General features: G+C 39.3%; 1 protein-coding gene across 2 annotated transcripts; it reads left to right on the top strand.

Annotated features, from left to right (window-relative positions):
• The first annotated feature begins 4,417 nt into the window (after positions 1 to 4,417).
• On the top strand, positions 4,418 to 16,546 carry LOC118796712 (polymeric immunoglobulin receptor-like). Of its 2 annotated transcripts, none has more exons than XM_036555765.1 (10): positions 4,418 to 4,485; positions 5,749 to 6,069; positions 6,182 to 6,490; positions 6,670 to 6,706; positions 11,183 to 11,283; positions 11,490 to 11,518; positions 11,710 to 11,766; positions 13,320 to 13,391; positions 13,615 to 13,674; positions 14,451 to 16,546. In XM_036555765.1, the coding sequence occupies exons 1-10, from the start codon at positions 4,425 to 4,427 to the stop codon at positions 14,454 to 14,456; spliced, it is 1,053 nt and encodes a 350-aa protein (XP_036411658.1). In that variant the 5' UTR covers positions 4,418 to 4,424; the 3' UTR covers positions 14,457 to 16,546. The 2 variants fall into 2 exon arrangements, with proteins under 2 accessions (XP_036411658.1, XP_036411657.1); XM_036555764.1 differs by having other exon boundaries at positions 13,320 to 13,427.
• Positions 16,547 to 21,069: the final 4,523 nt, after the last annotated feature.

The following is a 21,069-nucleotide window of genomic DNA, read 5'->3' as shown; positions in this document are numbered from 1 at the left end:
CATTGTATTTTGCCTCTTTCCATATTAATAACCAATCACTTACAGTAGTGTTAGGTAACTATGTGTGAACCACAGTTCACAGAAAGGTGTGTAAATGTGCACTAGCAGAAATAGATGGAAAAAGGTTTTAGGACAAAATTTTATCACAAAACTTTTTTAAAACAATACCAGGTAGCATTTTCCCCACCATTTTATTTGATGTAGCTTTTAGAGACATTAAATTCTTAAAGAACTCTGGTTCCTATCACCACCACTGTGAACAATTCTCACTCAGGAAGTTTTTCCCTCTACAGTTTCATTTACCGCTCAAACCCCCATTACATTCTCATAAGCCCAATCCCATTTCTTATTTTCGGCCCTACCCTTGTGAAACCTGGCTGGCTTTTTGCAACAAACAACAGTCTACTTGACTGTGTGTAGCCGGTGTGAACTGAATTAAATTCAAATCTGTATCTAGATCGAAGAAATATATTTGATAATTGTATTCAGTGTGTTTAAACAAGGGTCTGTGTGTCTCGTTCACCACACCAACCATTGCCACTCGTGGAGGGGGCATCTGAAAAATCCACAGATTATGTGTGAATTTCAGCAGGTCCTTCCTGAGTCCCCTGTAAATCTGAATCATCCAGAGAAAATCCATCCAAAGTCGACACGTTGATATCATCCATAAAAACACCCTCATTTGGTCCATTGTTAGCGTGTGGGGTAGAATCCAATAAATTCCGTTCGTCCTGTGACGGTAATCCATCGTGAGTTTCCATCAATATTCCAGTAATCTGAGCCCAAACTCCCAAACACGCTGCCATCTGCACATCTGTGTCTCCAATTCCAAGAGCAATTATATACTCTACCTGGAGACGGGGCCCCATCCCATATGGTCCTGTCGAATAAAAGTGTAAGGCGAGTGCTGCTACATATGTCCCTCCATCAAGATGCATAACACACCATTACGTACCACACATATCTGTCAAACCATTCATAACTATTACATCATCACATCACATACATACCTATTACATCATGTGAATCGCCCTTCTCCAGCAGTCAGACTGCAGAGCGCAAGGTCGAGAGGCCGCACACACACACACACACACATGCACCCTCACGGTTAAACTGCACAGCACGACATGGGAAATCTCACCACAACAGGATTCAGGACAAAACTTGGGTACTTTTAAAAATAACTATCCCAAATTAACCTCTGGTTCCTACAACCTGACACTTATTTCATATTTTAAATTTTCACATAGTTTTTATGAAAGCTTCTTCAGGGAAATTTGCTCACACTTTCACCAACATGCATCCATTTACATTTTTTGCAGGTGACGTCATCGCATAGCTCAATCATTTTGACATTTACCAGGTTCTATCACTCCTCTGGTGGACCAACCAGGAAATATATTTGCTGTTAACTAGTACTTAATTTGATAACAGGAATCACAGCATTTGTGTTTTTAAAAGTTTTGTTGGGTTTTCTACTCAATTTCCATTTATCCTAGAAGCTTATTTAACTGTATCCGCCGCCCCCCCCCCGTTAAAAATTTGCCATCAGATCGTAAATTCAAAATTCACTGATCAACCGATCAACCTGTGTTGTTGCCCTTGGTCAGAACTGTTAACATGAGAAGAGAAGAAACAGATTGGTGCAAATGGTACAACAACTTGATGGTCAGCAGATATGAACATACATACATACATCATCTAAACCGCTTATCCTTCTGGGTTGCTGTGGAGTGCTGGAGCCTATCCCAGCTTGCCAAAAGCATTCACTCATCTGCTCTCACACACATATGAACTTGAGTGACATCCCATTCTTAATCCATAGGGTTTTATATGATGTCGGCTACAACAGCTTCAACTCTTCTGGGAAGGCTTTCTACAAGGTTTAGGAGTGTGTTTATGGTAATGTTTGACCATTCTTCCAGAAGCGCATTTGTGAGGTCAGACACTGATGCTGGCGAGAAGGCCTGGCTCGCAGTCTCCGCTCTAATTCATCCCAAAGGTGTTCTATCGGGTTGAGGTCAGGACTCTGTGCAGGCCAGTCAAGTTCTTCCACACCAAATTGCTCATCCATGTCTTTATGGACCTTGCTTTGTGCACTGGTGCGCAGTCATGTTAGAACAGGAAGGGGCCATCCCCAAACTGTTCCCACAAAGTTGGGAGCATGAAATTGTCCAAAATCTCTTGGTCTGCTGAAGCATTAAGAGTTTCTTTCACTGGAACTAAGGGGCCGAGCCCAACTCCTGAAATGCAGCCCCACACCATAATCCCCCCTCCACCAAACTTTACACTTGGCACAATGAAGTCAGACAAGTACCGTTCTCCTGGCAACCGCCAAACCTGGACTCATCCATCGGATTGCCAGACGGAGAAGCGTGATTCGTCACTCCAGAGAACACGTCTCCACTGCTCTACAGTCCAGTGGTGGCGCTTTACACCACTGCATTCGACGCTTTGCATTGCGCTTGGTGATGTAGGGCTTGGATGCAGCTGCTCAGCCATGGACACCCATTCCATGAAGCTCTCTACGCTGTTCTTGAGCTAATCTGAAGGCCACATGAAGTATGGAGGTCTGTAGTGATTTGTCCTCCCCACTCTGTAGCAGCTCCAGTCTTTAAATCTACACCACTTCTTCTGTTCATTTTAATATTGCAATGCAGAGACACTGGACACTGACCCTGCTCACTTCCTGACCACTTACTTTGCTTTTTATCACTGACACAGCACAATCTAAATAAAGAGGCAGAGAATGAGCATAAACAATGTTTTACAAGACTTTACAGTGAACATGTTAAACTTCACACAGAGAGACTTCTTACCTGCACTGCCTTCAGGTACAAATGATCCCTGTTGTTAGGGCTTCCACCAATTTCATTATGTGCAAGTCTAATACTGTACATCATCTCTAAAATAACACTGGCTCCTCAAACTTTAGGCGACAACTGCTAAAGCAGCTTAACTCCCACATTTGACAAAACATGCTGGTTTTTGTTGCCAGTCTTATGATGTCAGTTCACTGTACAGCAGCATTAACTTGCATGTAGCAATAAGCACAAAGAGTAACATAAAATATAGAGGAAAAGTGCAAGTCTAATCTTGGAATGGCAGTTTAATGAAATAGCTCCAGAAATACTTCAGGAGCTTGTTGATCTTCACTGTCACAGAAATACCATCTCTTATCCAACAGAACAAAAAGTAAGATTCACAGGCGGTTTTAGGCGGTTTTTCCTCCTGCAAACCTTAATTTAAACAGTTAGATGCTATCATTTCCTGGGAGTGACCTAAGTGAGATATTTCCGGCCAAAAAAAAGAAAAACCCCGAAAGTTATCTCCAACTGTTGTTCAAATGGCAGCTTTAAGTTTCACAACAGCCATAAAATGTGATTTCTACATGTTTTGAAGCAGGTCTCTTAGTTGACCTGTGCAGAGACACATCAGTGTCCTGTTTAATCTGACAACAGAGTCACAGGGAAAATAATTTATTATGTTAATTAAAAATATCAGAGATTATTTCCATTCCATCAGCACAATGGGCACTAAGAGGCCTAAAGAGAAAGGCTGAAATAATTTTCTAACAAATATTCCTGCACAGCCATGTTCTCTCTCCCAAATCACAAACAGCGCATATATAATGATATCAACACACTTTGACGTGATACTTAGGCCTCTTTTACACACATACGTAAGAGTGAAGCAGCACTGTGACGACAGCTTGCACACATTAGCCATTCATACATACAGTGGAGAGGTACAGCAGGCCTGTACTGGAAACTCTTACCACTTGTCACAAAGTTCTACAGACATTCTTTTTCTGAAATAATAAATCAGTTTCTTTTCAAAGGTAGTAAGTCTTATGCTGGCATTAAATGATGAAACTTTCAGGCAAGTAGTTGCATGTTGAGTTGCATGCAACAATTTTTTTTGTTACACTATAGAATTCTTTCTGAGTAAAGTCATCAACAAGGTGTTATTTACATATTTCAAGCATTTTAAAGCCTTTGTATGAAACTAATGTGGATGCCAACCGAATTTGGCACGTTATGCAACTCAAATACAATTTAGTTTCATGTAGGTTTCAGGCAACGGTAGTTGCATACAAGTTTTACTGTGTAATGCCAGCCTTAGAACTAACTGGTTCACACATACTTACTTAACACTACTGTAAATGATTGGTTATTAATATGGAAAGAGGCAAAATACAATGACATTATTTATTAATTAGATAATTAATTAAGCATGAGGGTCAAAAGATCACTGGAAAATCTTTGAATTTGCTGAGCTCTAAACTTTACTGGTGTTTTTTGTACATTAGACAGAGTGAGAACTAGCAAAGGAGGAAAAAACAAAACAGGAAGAGCACTGAAGTGGAGCTGCTTCACTCAGAGGCAGGAAGAGTGTTTGTCACTGGAGTCTCTTACAGAAACATGCACTTTTACTCACTCAGGAGTTCTTTAATACTCTTTGTGTTACTCCTCTGTATCTCAGGTAAGATCAATGCTGCATCATTCCTTTGTGCTGAATTTGTGTTCTTTACACTTTCACTGCTTTAAATGCTTTAACTCATCCATGTCAGGGTGCAGGTGGACACTGACATCTTTGATGTGTTCTGCTTTTTAATGTTTTATATCTAACTTTTAAAGTCTTTCCCAAAAAGTGTCTTTACTCAGCAGTACACTTTTTATACTGACACCAATATCTGTAAAGTTGTTCAGTAGAAATGTTTCTGTAGAATAATTTTAAGCATTTTAATAACTGACTGTCATAACATTATGGATGCAACTGTTTACCAAGTGGCAAAGATACATTTAACCATTCAAATGTTCAAAAGTTCTCATGGTTCTATATACTCTCACTGGCCTCTTTATTAGGTACATTGTATCTACACCTGAGGTCCAACATTATTAGGTCCACTTACCATATAGGTGCACTTTGTAGTCCTGCACTTGAAGGATTTGTTTCAAAACCACTTTCAAGAATGTCTCAGATTCACTCTGTTGGGAGTGGGCTTTACACATAAAAGAAATGTCAGTGCTATATTATGATTAATACCACCTTTATTAGAGAAATATACATTTGTGTTTTCAGTTATATGCCAACTTTTATTATCTCTTTATATCCATCACTGCTATAAATTGATATACGGAATTTTGGAATTAAAATCTATTATAGACTGTAGTCCATCTGTTTCTCTGCACACTTTGTTAGCTCCTCTTTACCCTGTTCATTAATGGTCAGGACCCCCACAAGGAGGTGGGTTCACTTTTCATCAGTGGTCAGTTTCTGACCACAAGACACTGTTGACTGGATATTTTAAGTCGGTGGGCTATTCTCAGCCCAGCAATGACACTGACATAGCCTGGCTGCTGGGTGTGATCCACTGCAGCACACACATACACACGCACTCTAACATGCTACTGCTTTGTCAGTGTCACTACAGTGCTGAGAATGATCCACCACCCAAATAATTCCTGCTCAGTGGTGGTCCTGACTGTTGAAGAGCAGGGTAAAAGCGGGATATAAATCCCATATGCAGAGAAACAGATGGACTACAGTCTGTAATTATAGAACTACAAAGTGCACCTATATGGTAAGTGGACTGATAAATGGACTATGAGTATAGATACAACATGAGGTGCCCAATAAAGTGGAAAGTGAGTGTATAATCATTGCATGAATAAAGAACCCTTGTAGAACCCTTTTAAGAGTGTAGGACTGAGGCTGCGGTATAATTTGACTTCTGTTCTGCAGATTCTGAGAGCCTGAAGACACTGAAGAATTTAGCTGTAAAACGTGGAGGATCTCTCAGTATTCCATGTTTCTATGATGAGAAATACAAATCAAACCGTAAATACTGGTGTAAGGGGTATTACTGGTCCACCTGTACAATAGTAGCCTCTACAAACACAAGTGGAAGAACATCAGTCACTGATCATCCAACCCAGAATATGTTTACTGTGGAACTGAACAGCCTCCAAGACTCTGACTCTGGATATTATTGGTGTGCTGTGGAAATTGGTGGGTTAGGGACCCCAGATGACAAGGATTATATGTACCTGACAGTCAGTGCAGGTAAGAAGTCTTTCTGTCTGAGGTTGAACATGTTCACTGTAACTTCAAGCTTGTAAGATGTCATTTATGATGAAGAGTGTGTTTAAACCACTCATTCTCTGCCTTTATTCAGGTCCTGCTGTGTCTGTGATAAACAGTAGAGTGAGTGGTCAGGAAGGGGGCAGTGTCAGTGTCCAGTGTCTCTACAGTGCTGAATATCAGAATAAACAGAAGCAGTGGTGCAGATTTAAAGACTGGAGCTGCTACACAGTGGGGAGGACTAACACATCCCAGAATTCAGCAGTGCTGGTCATTGACTATGGAAATGGATCTTTTAGTGTGGAGATGAGGGGTCTGCAGAAGAGTGATGCTGGCTGGTACTGGTTCAGTGCAGGAGATGTGGGGGTTACTGTTTACCTCACTCTTACTAGACAACCTTCAGGTAAGATCACCTGTATCAGAAATACTGTTCATACCTGCTGAACATCATGCTACAATGTTGTGGCACTCACATTAATTTATTGTTGCATCAGTGAAACCACTTCAGGTCTGAAAACAAACAGAGCCTTCAAATTCATCAAATCAAGAAATAAAAATAATATGTTTATTTTGTCCTTTTAGATTCTACAACTGTGAGTGGAAATACAGAGACAGAGCTGTAAGTAGTGACGTTCTACTTTGTGTAAGTGTTCAAAAACTTTTGCTTTTTGAAGAACAACTAATCCTCCTGCAGTAACAGCTTCTGATAATGAACATGGCACAAGCAAGAGTGGGAAGATGCAAGATAATTATGTAAAAGTCAGATGTGCTTAAGTTTAATTGATTTTAGACTCCTAATAAGGGGGGATATTTAAGAAAATATGCATTATTTGGCAGCATGTATGCTTTAACCACCTTACATAACTGCACTATGTAACACACTATGCTTAAATTCAGTGTCTCTATTCACCCTCTGTCTGAAATGCTCTGTTAGAGTTGCTGTGTCTTTAAGCCCCGCCTCCAAAAGAGCCCAGTGTGCTCTGATTGGTCAGCTTGCCCACTCTGTTCTGATTGGTCAGTTGCCAAAGTGGTTCCACCCCTGTCTTGCAGGACATGCAGAGAGTCTCTAGACTCTCCATATTGCTTGACCACCGCTGCTCTCTCTCTCTGCCAACTTTGAACGGAGTGTTTAAACAGCAACTTGCCTTTAATGAGCCAAACGTGACGCCGTCTATCTCTCGTGACAGGCTGGTTCTCACTGTTTATGTAGGAAGTGGAGGGGATTTAGGGCAGGTGGTTAATTTTTTGGGTGTAACGATAAAAAGAACGTCTTTTAAGTATGACCTGGCTCCTGACGGTTTTACCAAAGAGCTGTTGAAAGGAACCGGATCGTTTGTGAGCATAACATCACCATCAGGCAGACCCTTCTCTCCTGAGCAGCTGTAAACATGGCTATTTTTCCAAAGGTTATCAGTTCTGCTGTATCAGCTTGAGCCAGAGTCTGATCCTGAAAGTCAGGTCAGTATCTTCTTGACATGGTTACAAAAATGAACAAACTCCTTCAGTAGCTGCTGTGTGTTGCGTGAGGGCGTGCCAAGCTTGCCAGTAGACGGCAATAAGGATTGTGTTATGAGATGATGTCACCTTGCAACAGAAGGAAGAGCTGGAATTTCAATGAGGCATTTCAGGCAGTTGAGAAAAGTGGTTTCTGTGGGAGAGAGTTACTCCCTCTGTACTTCGTAACTTTGCAGACCCTTTACATGCACAAAAAACAATATAACGCACTAAAACAAAAAGGAATAACCAGAAAAGCATAATAAGTCCCCTTTAGAATTGAAAGAAGTAGCATTACTGAGTCAGTAACACGCTAATATATGGCATGTTGGATCTGCTGCAAGTCGGCCTGTAAAACCTCAAATAATAATGTAAAAGTCAGAAGTGCTGAGTCGGATTTGTCAGGAGTTTTTCAAACCACAACACACATCTTTATAAATTAACTTCTCACGCACAGGATCAAGAAGAAGCTCTGCCTCAATCTTTAGGTCTCAGATGCAGAATCAACATTATACTCATGAAGATATGATGACAATAGTAGATAATTCATTTACATCCTCAGAAGACACGGCCTTCACCAAGTTTAGCTGAATTCTTTTTGAATACTCTTTCAATGCACTATCAATCATCAGATTCACCTGCTTGTGGAAGGACTCTGAAGCGCAACCGACATTACAAAATGCTCTTCCACGTTTTGTGCGTAATTACTCATTTCCAACAGAGAGGTCTCCAAATCATACATAGCGTACATAGTGTAGCTTTAAGTTAAACATAAATATAGATAATGTCTGGTCTTACACAAAACACAAACTAGCTTGAGAAAGTTTTTAACTGTTTGAAGTCATCAATACTGAGTGGAACAATATTCACTCTTTCTGTAAAAGGCTGTTTACCCACGAGACTTCAGCATTTAAAGAAATCAAAGGAAAACACTTTCCCATACTAAGTTACTTTATCTATTGTTTAATACTTTCTAAAATCCTGACCAATTATTTGTTGTTAAGACCATTAAAAGCTTAATGTTTTGCCTTTTTGGGCTTGGCCCATTTCTTTTGTGCACGAGAGTGTACATTGCTGAAAGATAATGCAAAATATGTGAAATTCCTTTTGAATTTCAGGATTCCTATTCCTTACAAAGTTTTGTAAAGCCTTAAAGGAGATATTGAAAATTTAAGGTCATATAATGTCTGAAAATGTCTTCTTGTTTACCGTTAGAGGTGTTAAATGTACAGATGTCCAAATTAAAATAAGCTTGATTCAGTTCAGATCCTTTTCTGTTATGTGTGCTCTGTTTACTCCTCTGTCATAGAGGAGTCATAAACAGACATCCTTCACAACCTGCAGCAGTAAGAAATGTTTTCGGAAGATAACAAAGCAGTTTAAATGTCTGCAGTGTTGAATTGTTTTAAAGAAGAAGCTTAAACCATGTAATATCTGCAACTTTTGTGTTTCTACTATTTGAACACCGCCTTTCATCTAAACGTGGATCTGTAAAATGTGAGCGCGCTAGAGACTGTTTTCTACCATTTGATACAAGTGACATGGCACCCAGGGCTTAAAAAGGTATTAAAAAGCATTGAAATAATTTTTAAAACTGTGCATCAGCCCTGGATTAGTAGGTACAGCAAAGGTAGCAATGCTAACTCATCCAGTGTTTTTTTTTATTTTTTTTTCCTGAAATCAAGTGTATTAGGTAACACTTTACAGTTGGGTACTGTTCATAAGGCTACATTACAACCTGTATTAGCCTTTCTTACAACTGACATAAATCTACATAAACGTTTATAAAGGCTCATGCCAATAAGCAGCAATTGTCATAAAGGCAGCTTTCAACTTCACTTTTAAGTTGATAGAACACCAAATAACAGGTCAAATAACAGGTTATTGTTGAGATTTGGGTATCATAACACTTTCTTGGGTGAAATGATAGCATAATGTGACAGCTGAGTTTGTATCTCAGTGTATTTTTTTGTATGTCAAAGACAAGATGCTAATTATGCTACATAACTTGACAAGTGAGGCTGGTGGCAAAATCAATGTATGTCTAAAGCGATGTTTTGACACGTTGTGGTAATATACTCTTACTCGTGATATTGTGAAGGTGTTGATAGTGACATACTAAAGTGTGTATTACATTTATTCTTAAGACATTTTTTAATGAATCCCTATGGCTCCAGGTTCCAGTCCTCGTGGGCCAAAACACTGCAGACTTTAATCATGTTTAATTATGTAAAGTGTTCTTTGAGTGTTCATGGTTCTATATATAACCATTTTCTTTACTGAAGAACCCTTAAAGAACCATCTTTTGTAAGAGTGTATGCTGCCACAAAAGTTCAGTGACAGGGTATGTGTGAAACAAAACAAAATAGCAAGACTGTATGATTCATATCTTTAGGAGATTATACAAACTATGGGTGCACAGTTTAACTCTGTGTCAGTAAAGGGTTCAACTGTAAATTCAAACTGTGAATTCACTAATTAGAACGGCTGTCTGGACACTTTTGGACTTAGCGTACCATGTGTTTCCATTCTGCAAAACACTTAAGTAGCTTATCTAGGTTCTACTAGTGCAGTCCTGTAAGTGGTGTTACTCTTTAAAAATAGCTGTACTTTCACACCTCAGTGTAGCATGTTTTTGCTCTTTGCTTTTTGCAGAAGAAGAACTGCCCCTCCTGTGTGCTCTAACAAATGTAGATTAAAACACTTGAACCAGGATGTGTCTCTCTTTAGTTTAGTATGTACAGCAAATGTAAGCAATCCTAACTTACACATACACTATATGTCCAAAGTTTGTAGAGCCTGCTCATCCAACGTTTCTTCTGAAATGAAGAACATTAATAGAGAGTTTGTCCTCGTTGCTCTAGTTACTTTTCCTCTACTATTCTGGGAAGTCTTTATTGATGTGAGGATTTGATTGTATTCAGTCACAAGAGCATTAGTGAGGGTCAGGTACTGATGTTGAATGATTAGTTCTGGATCACAAACATCACTCCAACTCATCCCAGAGATATTGGATGGATAGTCCCACTGCTCCACAGCCCATACCCCTCCAGGCTGATGCTTAGCACTGTTCATGGTGACCTTAGGCTCATGTGTGGCCGCTCCTGAGTGTTCCATTCTATTAGGTTTTCTATGGAGATTATTCAAGCTGTGTGTGCGTAGTTGAATTCCAGTGTCATCATCTTAAAGTAACTGAATTATGAATTATGAGCTGAATTAATTTAAAGAGGTGGAAATGGGGATTCTTAAAAAAGAAAGGGGGATTCTTAAAAAAGAAACTCTTAAAAGGGAGCAGCATTGCATTGCGATGTTGAGCAGAAGCAGGACCGTGTGAGGTTATGTTGAAGATTGTGGTATTGCTTAAGTAGGCCCTTATGTATGATGCTGTTTTTTTTTTTGTTTGTTTTTTTTTATGGTGGCGTGGTTTTTCACACTTCAATACAGCATGCTATTTTTCTTTTGCTTTCTGCAGAACAGCTGCCTCTTCTGCAGTAACTTCAATGTTAGTGACTCATGCATACTTTAGATGCAAAAAAAATCTTATTTGGCAGCAGGTGTACTTTAAAAACTCTTGAATGAAAGATATCATCATTCATTGCAGCAATGGAAATACCATGGTCATCTGGATCCTACTGGCTGTAGGGCTGGGGCTGCTGCTGATTCTGGCCACCATTATAACCTGCATGCTGAGAAAAAAGTGCAGTAAGTTTTCACCATCTCCCATTTTCTTACAGGCCTTTTTGGCATGCTTTTAAAACTTTGCTATTAAAAAGGATGGGGTTAATGGCTATTACCAAATGTCCATGTTGTGCTATCTTGTGTGTTATTAATGTTGTGTTATTACATAAGTACAAGTAGACAACTAATTCATTAATATTCATTAATTCTGTAATATCTCACTCTAACAGATGGAAATCAAATAGAGACCAGAAAAAGGGTCAGTAATACTGTAGTTCACACAGTCAGTATTGTGGTTCTGGTGCTGTTCTGCTGTTGGAGCAGTAGTTAGTGTTGTGCCTCTCTTGCTTCAGACTTGTTTTTAGAAAAATGAATATAATACATTTATGGGTCCATTTTTCTTATATAGTTGTGACTTTGTGTAAAATCACATTTGTATGTATGAAACAGACACTTACGACTGAAAGCCCAGTGACATACAGTGCTGTGATTTCTAAGAATAAAAAGGTAAGACTTTATTTTTCACATACATCTCTATATCAGGGGTGTAGACACAGGTAGGCCTAGATTGGTTACAATCCTACTCAATCAAATGCTGAAATGTTATGTATTAAGCTGCCTTTTTATAAGGGTAATGAAATGTAAAAATCACAAAAGCTACAGTGGGCTTTGGCATTAAAGGTAGCACATACACTATATGGAAAAAAAGTATTGGGACACCCACACATTATACCTAGAGGAGCTTTCATGACATCCCATTCTAAATCCATATGCATTAATATGGAGATGGTCCCCCCTTTGCAGCTATAACAGCTTCCACTCTTCTGGGAAGCTTTCTACAAGACTTTGTGCGTGTCTGTGGGAATTTTTGCCCATTCATCCAGAAGAGCATTTGTGAGGCCAGACACTGATGTTGGACAAGAGGGTCTGGCTCACAATCTACGTTCTAGTTCATCCCAAAGGTTTTCGATGGGGTTGAGTTCAGGGCTCTGTGCTGGCTAGTCAAGTTCCTCCACACCAAACTCATCCAGCCATGCCTTTATGGACCTTGCTTTGTGCACTGGGTCTCAGTCATGCTGGAACAGAAAAGGTTCTTGCCCAAACTGTTCCCAGAAAGTTGGAAGCATACAATTGTTCAAAATGTCTTGGTCTGCTGAAGCATTAAGATTTCCCTTCACTGGAAATAAGGGGCCTAAGCCAACCCCTGAAAAACAACCCCATAGCATTATCCCTCCTCCACCAAACTTTACACTTAGCATAGTGCAGTCAGGCAAGTAACACTCTCCTGGCATTCACCAAACCCAGACTCATCCATAAGACTGACAGATAGAAAAGCTTGATTCGTCACTGCACAGAATGCGTTTGCACTGCTTCTGAGTCCAGTGGGGTGTGCTTTACACCACTCCATGTGACGCTTGGCATTGTGCATTTTGATCTTAGCCTCGTGTGTAGCTGCTCGGCCATGGAAACACATTTCGTGAAGCTCCTAATGCACAGTTCTTTGGCTGATGTTGCTTCCAAAGGCATTTTGGAACTCATTAGTGAGCGATTTAACAGAGGATAGGCACTGTGCGCTTCAGCACTCGGCAGCCTATCACCATTTTCATGCCCTCTATGGCAGTATTTAACCTAGGATGATTAGGCTTAGGTGTTGTTGTTCCTCTTCTTTGTACATTTTAGCTTTCAGATTTTACCCCAGTTATGTCGTCTTCACTGGGTAAAAACAGTGACTGTGGTGAGTGGACGCATGGTTTATTGTGAAGATGTTGCAGTGTTGGCTGTGTTTATGTGAATCAGGCATTCTTGCCATTGTTTTATATCACCATAGGGTGAAAGCTTCGGAAAAGGTGATGACTGCACCGCTGTCAGCAGTAGGCTATAGCCTGATGTTATGACACTGAGGGATATTGTGCATTTGGAAATTGTATCTACCAAGTTGGCCCACTCACTTTTTCACAGGAATACCCCAAAATATTTCTGCCTACACCACGGCTGTATGAAAATGGTATTTAATTACTGAAACATTAAAGATTATGTTACTGAGTAAATTATGTCCACAGGCTTCATCTGTATTGGATCATGAAAATGATGTGATCTACAGCAGTGTAACCACAACTACCAAAAAGAAAACTGTAAGTGTAAAATACAGCCATCATCACCGGCAACAGGTAATTGTTTTGACCACTACACAGTTTAAGTTGAGTGGGCATTAGCTGGTTGAAATCTATAAGTGTTTATGAGGAAAAAAATATAGCTAAATATAGCTTTGATGGATTATTAAGCATTTAGTGAAAGAGTGCTCAGGGTGGTATGAAAGAGATCCCTCATTATTTCTAACCCTGTCCTATTTTCCAGCTCTCTCAGGCAGTTGGAGATGATGCAGTGATCTACAGCTCTGTGGTTTCGGAGTACAAGGTGAGAGAGTCTCAGAGTGAGGGTCAAAATACAACAGCTGTGAAATGGTCGGTAATGGACTGTTTGGTCCAGTGAAAAATCAATTGTGCCCCAAATGTTGTCGATTGGTGAAGCTATGTTTGGTGTCCCAAAGTCTATTTGGGTGACACAGGCAAGGGAAGACAAGACAAGTTTATTTATATAAGCACAGCTCATGCATAAAGGAAATTTAATATGCTTTATGTAAATAAAAGCAAAAAGGAGTTTCAAAAGGAAAGATAAATACAAAGTGCATAAGAGTGAAAATCTGTAAAAATAAAAAAGTACAGTGACAGTAGCTTAAAAAATATAAAACAGATAATTAAAAGGAAGTACAAAGTACATAAAAGAAGAATATAAACTTAAAGGAAATTAAAGATAAATTAGCATTATTATTTTAGAATAAAAATTAAATTAAAATCAGCTTATTAGGGTTAAAGTGCAGTCAAACTAGAGTGCAAGTTTTAGAGCTTAATCATAAAGAAAAGAGGAATGTTTTTAATATGGATATAAAAAATCATTACATTTGAGACACATCTAAAACCTTCTGGCAGTTTGTTCCAGTTGTTTGCAGCATAATGTAACTTCTGTTAGCTCAGGGCTCGAGTGCAAAACTACAGAAGCAAACTTTGGACACCAAATATGTTTTTGCCATTTGGGTACTTTTGGAGTCATTTGAACATTGTATAAATTTGATTTGTTGGTTTTTTACTTTTGTTTTTTGTTTGTTTTTGTTTTTTTTTGTTTTTTTTTTACAGGTGTAAGCAAGTGTGTTTCTGGAAATAATCCCTGGCCAGATCCCTTACAAAGAAGAAAGAAGTGCAATGCAAGTCATCTGACAATGGAATTTGTACTGTACATTAGGAGGCTTTTATGATGAAAATGTCTTCATTCCAAGACTTTAACTTTAGGTTTTTTCTTCCTGCTTATTCACACCATTTCTACCCATAAAAAACTTACCTTTCAGAAGTACCTGCAGGTGCACTGCATATACGTATGAAAACTTAAAGGAATGTATTGTTGAAAATTCAAATTAACACAGTTTGTCACTTACCTCAGATGTCGTCGATCAGCCAAGACAAGTTTGGTGTCCAAATGTTGCTTCTTTAGTTTAGCGCTGGAGCTACAAGGTTAATATTGCTAACAAACGCTGAAAGTCAATAGTCACCCAAATCTTTTTCATAAATATACCCTCAAAATGTCTCTCAACCCCTTCAAAGCACATCTAGATCTTCATTAAAGTTGTAAAGATTTGTCGATGTGGTTTAGGACACAGAATGACTTGCTGTGAGTTATGAAAATGCACAAAACCTCCTCATGTAGACATCCACTTTACAGGTGTCATGCCAACTACCCCACAAAATCCAACTTCTACTGTTTGTTAGCAATGTTGGCCTTGTAGATTGAGCACTAAACTAAAGAGGCAAAATTTGGGCACCAAACAATTCTCGGCTCATTTATTAAATCAGGTGTCAGTGGAACATGTGCTGTTTGCAAGTGTATTGTTTAAATATTTGTTGTGACGTTGTATGTTTGGAGTTTCTCACTCTTACAGTGTTTTTACACCAGGCAGTGCAGTGCAGTACAGTACATTTACAAATTTGTGATCATACAATGCACCTGGGTAGTGATGCTGAGTTTACTCTTCTCATTGGGGGACTGGGAGTTGATTCTAAAAAGAATCAATTCTTTGATTCCAGACATTCAGGAATCAACAGTCGACTTTGGACTCGATTCCACACAGTGATGTTTAAGTTTGTCCACACTCACACACATACAGAGTGAGAGATGTTCTGCGGTCACTGTCTAGACTGCCTGTCTGAAAATGCAGCCTTCCACAGCTCACACATCAAGAGTCCAGCTGTATTTTGCTTCAGAGAATGTGGAAAACAGAGTAACGTGTAATATTTGTAATGAAAAGTCAAACAGCACTGCCAGTGGCAAAACATCTACCCACCTGAAAGAGTTGACAGAGGAGACTCAGGTGCAGTTTAGTCAGCCTTGCTAAGGTCAAAAATATTTAACTCTGTACTCTATATTTTTGCCAAATGTGTTGGTTTTTGAAATTGAGATTATTGTGTGGAATCGATTCTTTGAACAGGCCTGCACTGTTGTACCAAGTGTGCCGAGCTACAACATATGGGTTGAGCTTGTAATGGTCCAAACCGCAGTCAACAGAGTCACACAGTGTTGTTGGAGTCAGACAACCATTATTTAAAACAACAACAATAACAAAATCACTATAGCTAGAATCGCTGTCTGTGACTCTTAAACAAAATCAAATGCAGAGTAAAAGGTAACTCAAAGTTATTGTTGTTACTGTTGTTTGTGGTCACTGTTAACTTTAGATTCACATCAGAAATCATGTAACTGTAGAAGTTAGAGAACATCTCCTATTTTCACATTTCTATTAAGCAACGGGAAACAGACACAGATACTCAACCAGGGTACATAGTTCTGAGTTTGGATTAGTAAATGTACCCTGCTGTGCTGCACTGCCCGGTGAAAAAAACACCATAGGTGACCCTTTCCTACACTCCTCCCTCCAGTTGAATCTGTAGCACCATACAGTCTAGAAATTTCTGCATCCAGGATGTGAAAATATAGGCCATTCTTGTAATGGACATGTCCATGGGGAGTGGATGTTGTACTCTGTGCTGGAGTTCCCAGAAGTGTCATCAGTGTTTACTTTTAATCCTAATAATCTGTAAAATGCTGTAATAATCAATGCAGAATATTTTCTGCATTGTTTTTAACTTGTGATTTAGATTATAGTGCAGTGTGTTTTTTATCAGTGTGCAGTTTGTGCAGTGTGTTTTTTAGCAGTGTGCAGTTTGTGCAGTGTGTTCTTAGTAGTGTGCAGTTTGTGCAGTGTGTGTTCTTAGTAGTGTGCGGTTTGTGCAGTGTGTGTTCTAAGCAGTGTGCAGTTGTGTGTGCAGTGTATGTTCTAAGCAGTGTGCAGTTGTGTGAAGTTTGTGTTCTAAGCAGTGTGCAGTTGTGTGTGCAGTGTATGTTCTAAGCAGTGTGCAGTTGTGTGAAGTTTGTGTTCTAAGCAGTGTGCAGTTGTGTATCGTTATGCAGTTGTAGTTTATTCACATTAACCACTGAGAATTATTTTCTGTCTGTGATGTAAGAAAGTGAAATAACTCAGTAATGACAATAAATGATGAAAGTGCAGCAATGTACCTTGTTCACATGTTAAAATGAATTATTACCTGTGTAAAAGAGGCAGAGGCAGTGGGTGCAGGCAGTTTAACAGATCACTGACCATAGCAGACCACACCTGGTAATATCAAAGAAAATTAAAAACAAAGAAACAAAAAAACAAAAAAACAAAAAAAAAAAACACATTCATTATGCAGACTCTATTTAGTTTGTTTATAGCAGGACTGATTTATCTGTTAATTTAGACAGTACTGTGTAAAATGTATTGCATGAAGAAGGGAATACATTTTTAAAATTATATCAATGAAAAAAACTTAAAACAATGAATTATACTTCAGGAAAACATAATAATAATGTTAATGTTAGTAATGTCAAACGATATGAAATTAATATCTAAAAAGTTTAAGCTGCTGTTTTATGATTGTTAGCTGAGGATGATTCACATGTTTTGTGGGAGGTTCCACAGTTTGCATAGACACTAAAAGCAGCATTACCTCTTTTTGTATTTTGTTCTTGGGTCAGAAAGTAATCATGTGTTTGACAATCATCCTTGTGGAGCAGATTTAGTCAATTTTAAAATGTGTTCTGTATGAAACAGGTGACCAGTGAAGCCTTGCCTGTACAAGAGTAATATGCTCATTTTAGTAAAACATCACAAAGTAGAATAAGACCTTTAAATATTACCTTGTTTTTTTATATTTTAAAGGATCAAAAATGAATCTAAATATTTTAAAAAGTAATATTCTGTAACAGGTTTTGCAATTTTTATTATTATTATTGCTAGAACCTTATGTGAGGGTGTGAGGTAACCCGGATTTATTTGAAGTCTACAGACCAGGGCAAGAGAGACAAACGCTCGCACCAAGGATGCTTCAGAAAAGGGAATTTATTGGCTAAATATCAAACTACTTTTGGACTACATTCAATGATAAACAATAGAAAATAAAACAAGAAAACAAAACAAAACAAAACAAAGTGATAGTAATGAAAGACAAAATAGCTCGAGTAAGTTAGAGTGATTCACGGCTAAATGGTATGAGGCAGTGTGGTTTGGGAAGTCGCTTAGGAGAGCCTCTAGAGAATTAACCTAAGCCTGGACGGGAATAACTATATGGCTGGATGTACCTTTAAAAGTTCTCTTATTAAATAAATTGGCGTCAGGGCCCTGACTGCAAAGTGATGGGACCAGCTTACGTTGGAGTCGGGGGCTGACTTCAGGCGGGGTCGTCTCAGGACAGACTTGATCGAAGGCTGGAACTCACGCGGTGGTTCATCTCCTCGCTGGCCGTGGATGCTGCGTCTCTGTGCGGACACGCGCCTTCCCCGTCTGACAGTGAAGCTTGGGCAGCCTTTTGATGGTCGATCTGTTCACAGATCAGTGCGTGGTTCTGGGTGCGATGCTGGGTCTCCGTGGCGTCAGAACCGCTCCCACTCCGCTGTTCAGGTTCAGGTTGCAATCAGCGTTCTGAGGCTGGTGATACTAATTTAACTAACTACCTCTCTTTAGCAGAATCGAAAGTTATGGATATATCCTCCCTGGCCAGACAAGAAATATCCACCTTCCTTCTCTGAGGGTGGTTCAAACTTAAGGTGTGTAGGCGAACAGGCAAGTTACAAAACAAACAAAGGTTTCAGATCTGAAAATTTAGCGTCCTAATACTTCTGACCTGTCTTTCTGACCTAGGCCGGCACAAACTTAGAAACTTTGTTGCGAACGCAGGAACTCCCAAATTTGCGGTGCACTCTGGTTTTGCTCGGCTGGAGGCGGTGCCAGAGTGCTAATAGGTTCTCCTCACCTAAGGTTCTCTGACTGGTTGTGCATAGTTTGAGGAATGCCTTCCCCAAAATCACTGCCTCCTTTGTTTCAGCTAGTTTAAACAGAGAAAAAGAACATTTCTATATCATCCAATTGGTTTAACTTTCAAAATCAAGGAATGAACAATTAGGATATTCAGGCATGTTTCTAAGAGAGAGTTTAACCCTTGTTAGCTGATACACAACACATGTCAAAGAACACAGGTACTATTTGCCTATCATCTAGATCATAGAAACGTTGATAATCAAGCAGACAAAGCACAAAGTTTTCTTGCTTTCTTATAAGCACAAGTCCTTATGGTGGTGATGTGGTAATTTGTGGTTTCACCCCTTGGGGGTGCTGTGGGTCCATGCTTGGGATCCCTAGGGAATTTAGAAAGTTGGAATTTTGCCGTCCAAAGTCGTACAAATTCAGTTTTGGTATGTCTAGTTTAGTTAAAAAGAGTTCTAACGAATGGTTGCAGTTTGGAGTGGACATATACCTTAGAAATGTACTTTCTGTTACTTAAGATAAAAAGTTGTCCACAGTACTTTGGAGAGCCATCTGCCACATTCCAGAGGAAGTGTCTTGTTTTTCTGCTGGGTGAAGGGAGAGGGGTGCTGGTTCTTGATCCGGTTGTAAATTTTGGGTTGGTCTGGGTTGGGGTATCAAGCCTGACAGATTTACACCTCCAACCAGTCTTGCTGGAGCCAGAAGGCCCTTAACTTTGGGTAAACACTCAGCTGGAGTTAAAATTCCAGCCATTGTTCTCTACAATTCATAAAAAAACTGACTGCTCTGCTCTGGTAAGATGCCACTAAATATTAAGGTAATACTTTCAATATAACAACTGCTACAGTAAATATGCCGAGAAATGCATATATAGCAAGCCGTAACATTTTTAATAGCAGCAAACACAATAAAAACAATATTTCTGCGGTTTGTGCAGTGTGTGTTTTTGTTGGAAAGTTGTTACAGCCTGATGCAGTTCACAATCAGGCCAGTAGGAGGCAGAGCATACTAATAGTGTGATGGTCTAAAGCAATGTTTCTCAGCCTTGGTCCTGGAGACCCACTGCCCTGCATATTTTGTGCTTTTCCTGCTTTAACACACCCACTTTAACTCAATATTGAGCTGTTAACAAGCTGATTAGTCAGATCAGGTGAGTTGGGAGCAGGAGAAACTAAAAAGTGCAAAGCACAAAAACGTTTTGTGTGTTTTCTTCAACAAAACAAAGAAAAAACATCTGTATCCTCCACTAAACCCCAAGCAGATAAAACTGTACATTTATGGAATGTTTCTTATATGAATGAAGGTACTGTCCTGTTTATACACAGAATATGTACTGTAATTTAACAGAATTCTCGTTAAATAAGTGACAGAATTAACTGTACATTTTATAGAGATTTTTGAACAGTATAGGTGACCTACAACAACTCAGTAATTTGTTTATAGTCTTTGGGTCTGCCTCCCACTCCCACCCATCAACACATTGCGGAAGAATAGATTCTGTGTTCAGGTAACTAATGTATTCTTTTACATTAAAAATGCATATGAGTTTATACATTATGATTTTGCTCAAATGCTCATCACTCATTTTGGACTCGCTCAGGAGTGCCCTTTAGCATAATTCTCCTCTCTACAAGAAACATTATTTTGCTGTAAAGCGTTGGATGAAAGGATGGAAAAAAATGTCTTTGCCTTAGCCTGCTTAGCCTGCTGTTTGCATTTGAACATAAACAATGCAATGAAAATGAGTGGGCACAGAAAACAAACACTGCACGAACTGCACATAGAGTGGGTTTGAATTTGGTTGAAATGCCTGAAAATACAAATGCTTCTTTACAGACAGTTTCAGTCAAGGCTGCTAAGCAAGTGAAAGTGAATCTGTTAGAGAGCTCACAGGACATATAGCATCTTTAGTGCAAACCATTCAACAGGAGAGCACACCAGTACATGGTTCTCAGTCAAAATTCACCCCAGAAGGACACAGGAAACAAAGGAGGCAATGTAAACAATGTCATCAGGACAATAAATGTACCTGTAACCATTGTCAAGTGTGGTAGTGATACTCACTGGTCAGAAAGGTGCAGAGCAGGGAACACTGGAGGCTCTTCAGGAAGCAGACAGCGGTCAAGACCACAGGACAAGTCATGACCTCCCCAAAAACAGTGTCTCATTGTAATGTAGACTCACCAGGAAAGACCGCACAGTCTCAGCCGAACCATGACAGACCTAAAAATATAACTTCACTGATCATACTCCTGTTTCACAATGGCAAGAGCCTAAACTCATCAATGCCAGCTCCAATTTGATGGATCCAATATCGAAATGTATTAGCATTGCTGAGCTAAGTGGTAAAATATGTCTAAGGTGGTGTTTGAACAGCTCATGCCAATACTGGTCAGTAAGGCACT

Source organism: Colossoma macropomum, unplaced genomic scaffold, assembly GCF_904425465.1.
Source record: "Colossoma macropomum unplaced genomic scaffold, Colossoma_macropomum, whole genome shotgun sequence".
In the NCBI taxonomy this organism is placed as follows: Eukaryota; Metazoa; Chordata; class Actinopteri; order Characiformes; family Serrasalmidae; genus Colossoma; species Colossoma macropomum.
Note: the sequence above shows the minus strand (reverse complement) of the source record. Positions and strands in the feature narration are given on the sequence as shown.